Consider the following 3,733-nt stretch of genomic DNA (forward strand, 5'->3'; position numbering starts at 1 on the left):
CCCTCATGTCGTTCCAAACCTGTAAGACCTTCGTTTATCTTCGGAACACAAATTAAGATATTTTTGATGAAATCCGAGAGCTTTCTTGCATAGACAGCAACACAACTGAGACGTTCAAGGCCTAGAAAGGTAGTAAGGACATTGTTAAACTAGTCCATGTGACATCAGTGGTTCCACTGTAATTTTATGAAGCTACGAAAATACTTTTTGTGCGCAACGATATTTTAACAATGTCCTTACTACTTTTGAGCCTTGAACGTGGTAGCTGTGTTGCTGTCTATGTAGGGTCAGAAAGCTCTCGGATTTCATCAAAAATATCTTAATTTGCTTTCCAAAGATGAACGAAGGTCTTACGGGTTTGGAACGACTTGAGGGTGAGTAATTATGACAGAATTTTCATTTTTGGGTGAACTATCCCTTTAATAGGAGAGGATACAGGAGTTTACCTGGTCAGGGCGGAAGTCTTTTCTCTTAGGTCTGATGGAGGTCATGAAGGGACTGTCCTGGATTTCTTCATCATCACACATTATGTGTACAGCATACTCACCGGCCTCAGTTGGCCAGAACCGCACCAGGCAGGAGCCATCATTATGGTCATCACACTCAATCTTTGCCTGAGATGGACCTTCAATGGCAAAACCTTGGAAAGATAATTGGTAAAAATTAGCTGTACCATTTTGTTAGTAATTAATGTTATCTGTTTTATATAATATAATATAATATAATATAATATAATATAATATAATAAATGTTTAAATTGCTTAGAATACCATTTTGTTAGCAATACATTATCTACATAAACCTCCACTTACCTAGCATGCCAGAATCTGCACCAACAGATTCCACCAAGAAATCAGCTGACAAACCCACAGTCCCTCCCTCCAGTCCTGGTCCCCATGCCCGGATCTTCTGTGGCCCAGCTTTTGAACCAACATGGACTTTAAATGGGCTTTAACAGAAAAATAAGAAGCTTAATCTTCAAATTAAAATTAAATGTTAATGTTTATCTGCTATTATCATGTTGAATGAGAGCTAACCTCTTGGCAATGTGCTGACCAACCCAAGTGATGTCCACTGTGTGATCTCCTGTAGCAGTGGGTGTATATTCAAAGGTATATACACCCTCATGTGCATCCTTCTGTGTAACAGCCACTTCCTTACCACCTGAAAAAAGGATAACATTTTAGTTAGACCTAAGAGGGAATACGTAATTGTGTACATCTTCATAAAGATTATGGAGAGATCATAGGCTATTACTCACTGGGGTCTCTAATATTGACCTCCAGATTTCCAGGACCAGCTTTGTGGGTGTCCACCTTAAACTGGGCCAGCTGACCTACTCTCATGCCTTTGGACTGCAGTCCCTGTCCTGTGGCATGACAGGCTTTGGGTTTAAGCACTGGAAAAAAAAAAGAAATAGAAAATGAGATTTTAAACTGCATGAGAGGGTGATAAATAAATAAATAAGCAAGATTCTCAAGGTTGTACACATTATGAAAACAACTGGATTTGGGTAACTTACACATACCATGTCAATTACAGTCAATTACAAGCAGTGTTGGGGAGTAACTAGTTACATGTAACGGAATTACGTAATCTAATTACAAAATAAAAGTAATTGTAATCAGTTACAGTTACTAAGAAAAAATGTGTAATTAAATTACAGTTACTTATGAAAATGTTAAGGATTACAAAGGGGGTTACATCTGATTTTTTCCACACACACTCCCACATACAGATTTAATTGAGTTCTTTCATAAGTTGCAGTGACTGCTCTAAAATATGAAACACCAATGTTTCAGAAGTTTATAACATGCTTATCCGATAGGGTTTATGTACTGTATATGCTTTATTATTTTTAAGATTAACTGTTTTTTCTAAGGCATTGTTAGATTCCAGTGTTTCCTGTAATAGATATGCAAAGATTTGATTTAAAAAACAGTATCATAGCTATTAAACTATTTCTTGTTATGATTTTAAATATGTATTTAACCTCAGAATGATTTTAAAGCAAGTGCACACACACAGCAGTGAACACACACACCGTAAACACACACCAACAAAGTTGGGGGTTTGGTGCCTTGCTCAAGGGTCTCACCTCAGTCGTGGTATTAAAGGTGGAAGAGAGCGCTGGTATTCACTCCAAAATCAAAATGGCTTTATAATTGAGACTGTTTAGGTTTTTGGGGGATTAAAAAAAAGGAGTGAATTTTGATCATTGTAGGGTGGTTGTGTCCACACACTGCTAAGACACCTTTATATGCAAATGAAGATATTTTGCATCCAATGTCTCCTTTAAAATGAAAATATTATAAAATTCAAGTGATGAAGGATTTCGAAAGTCTGAGAGTTATCAGTGTTGAGCACATATTGTAAGTTTAACCCTGCCTGGTTTACATGTTTGAAAATGATTAACAGTTGAAAACATTAGAAATTTAGAAAAGTAATCAAAAAGTAATCAAATGTAATCAGTTACATTAATAAAGTAACTTAAATAGTAATACTACTTATTACATTTTAAATAGGGGAACTTGTAATCTGTAACCTATTACATTTCCAAAGTAACCTTCCCAACACTGATTACAAGTCATAACAGCATCAAGGTGTTGACCGTAGGAATGAGGCCGCAGGTGCTGATGATATTGAGACCAATAACAGCACAACTGCAGGTGTTATATTGTTTTTACACAACAGTTCAGTTAACAAGTAGTTAATATTGAGTAACTTTCGTTTTAGACACAGGGGTTTAGATGGGATTACACAATTTAATTACAAAAATGTACCTGTAATCTATTACAGTTACTGAGAAAAAATGCATACAGTGCCTTACGAATGTATTCATACCCCTTTATATTTTTCATGTTTTTTTAATGTTGCTGCCTTATGTTAAACTGCTTTCAATTATTTTTTTTCCACATCAATCTACATTCCATACACCATTAAGGCAAAGCAAAAAAAAAGGTTTTCCCATCTTTGCAAATTTATTACAAATACAAAAACCTTAAATGATTCCATTGCATAAGTATTCATACTCTTATCTGGGACAGTTGAAATTTAGCTCCGGAGCATTCATTTTGCTTGTAGATATTATACACTTCGAGTGAAGTTAACCTGTGGCAAATTCAATTGAATGAGTATGATTTGGAAAGGCACACGTCTTAAAGTGCCCCTATTATGCCATTTCCAATATTGCCTTTCATGCAGTGTGTAATGAAGCTGTATGTGAATGTAAACGATCTGCAAAGTTGTAAAGCTGAAAGTGCACGATAAATAAAGTCTCCCAAAATAAAGAATCGACTCTGAACAGCTGAAACGAGTCGTTAGTAATTCGAATCCCACTTCCGTGACGGCTACACGTCACGGGGTAACACATTTGCATAATGCAAGACTATGTTCTACGTTGGCCGGCCGCGAACAACTTGACCCCGCCCACAAACACGTTATTCTACTGATGACTGCTTCTCTAATCTCGGGGAGTTCAATGCGGGATTCACAAAAAGCTTGCTGTTGAAAGATGGATCAGTATCCTGTTTATTTGGACTGAATCACAACCTGTAAGTATGATAAATAATAGATGTTTATATTTTCTATAGAGCATTCAAAATACAGAACTATTGAAATAGGCGTATCGTTTCCGACACGCGCTGTACGCCATAGACCAATCACAACAGACTAGGCCATCTGACCAATCAGAGCAGAGCAGGCTCACGGAAAGGAGGGGTTTAGAGAGACT

The 3,733-nt window shown here is 36.7% G+C and overlaps 1 protein-coding gene across 1 annotated transcript in view; it reads right to left on the bottom strand.

Annotated features, from left to right (window-relative positions):
* Positions 1–3,733, bottom strand: part of flnbb (filamin B b) — a 22,402-nt gene that overhangs the window by 11,220 nt on the left and 7,449 nt on the right. The window contains exons 5-8 of the mRNA XM_016464948.1: positions 1,262–1,399; positions 1,038–1,164; positions 813–949; positions 447–640 (exon numbers count right to left, since the gene is read on the bottom strand). Coding sequence (XP_016320434.1) covers positions 447–640; positions 813–949; positions 1,038–1,164; positions 1,262–1,399 — 596 coding nt within the window. The remainder of the gene's footprint in view (positions 1–446; positions 641–812; positions 950–1,037; positions 1,165–1,261; positions 1,400–3,733) is intronic.

This window comes from Sinocyclocheilus anshuiensis, unplaced genomic scaffold (genome assembly GCF_001515605.1).
Source record: "Sinocyclocheilus anshuiensis isolate Anshui unplaced genomic scaffold, SAMN03320099.WGS_v1.1 scaffold1053, whole genome shotgun sequence".
Taxonomy (NCBI): Eukaryota; Metazoa; Chordata; class Actinopteri; order Cypriniformes; family Cyprinidae; genus Sinocyclocheilus; species Sinocyclocheilus anshuiensis.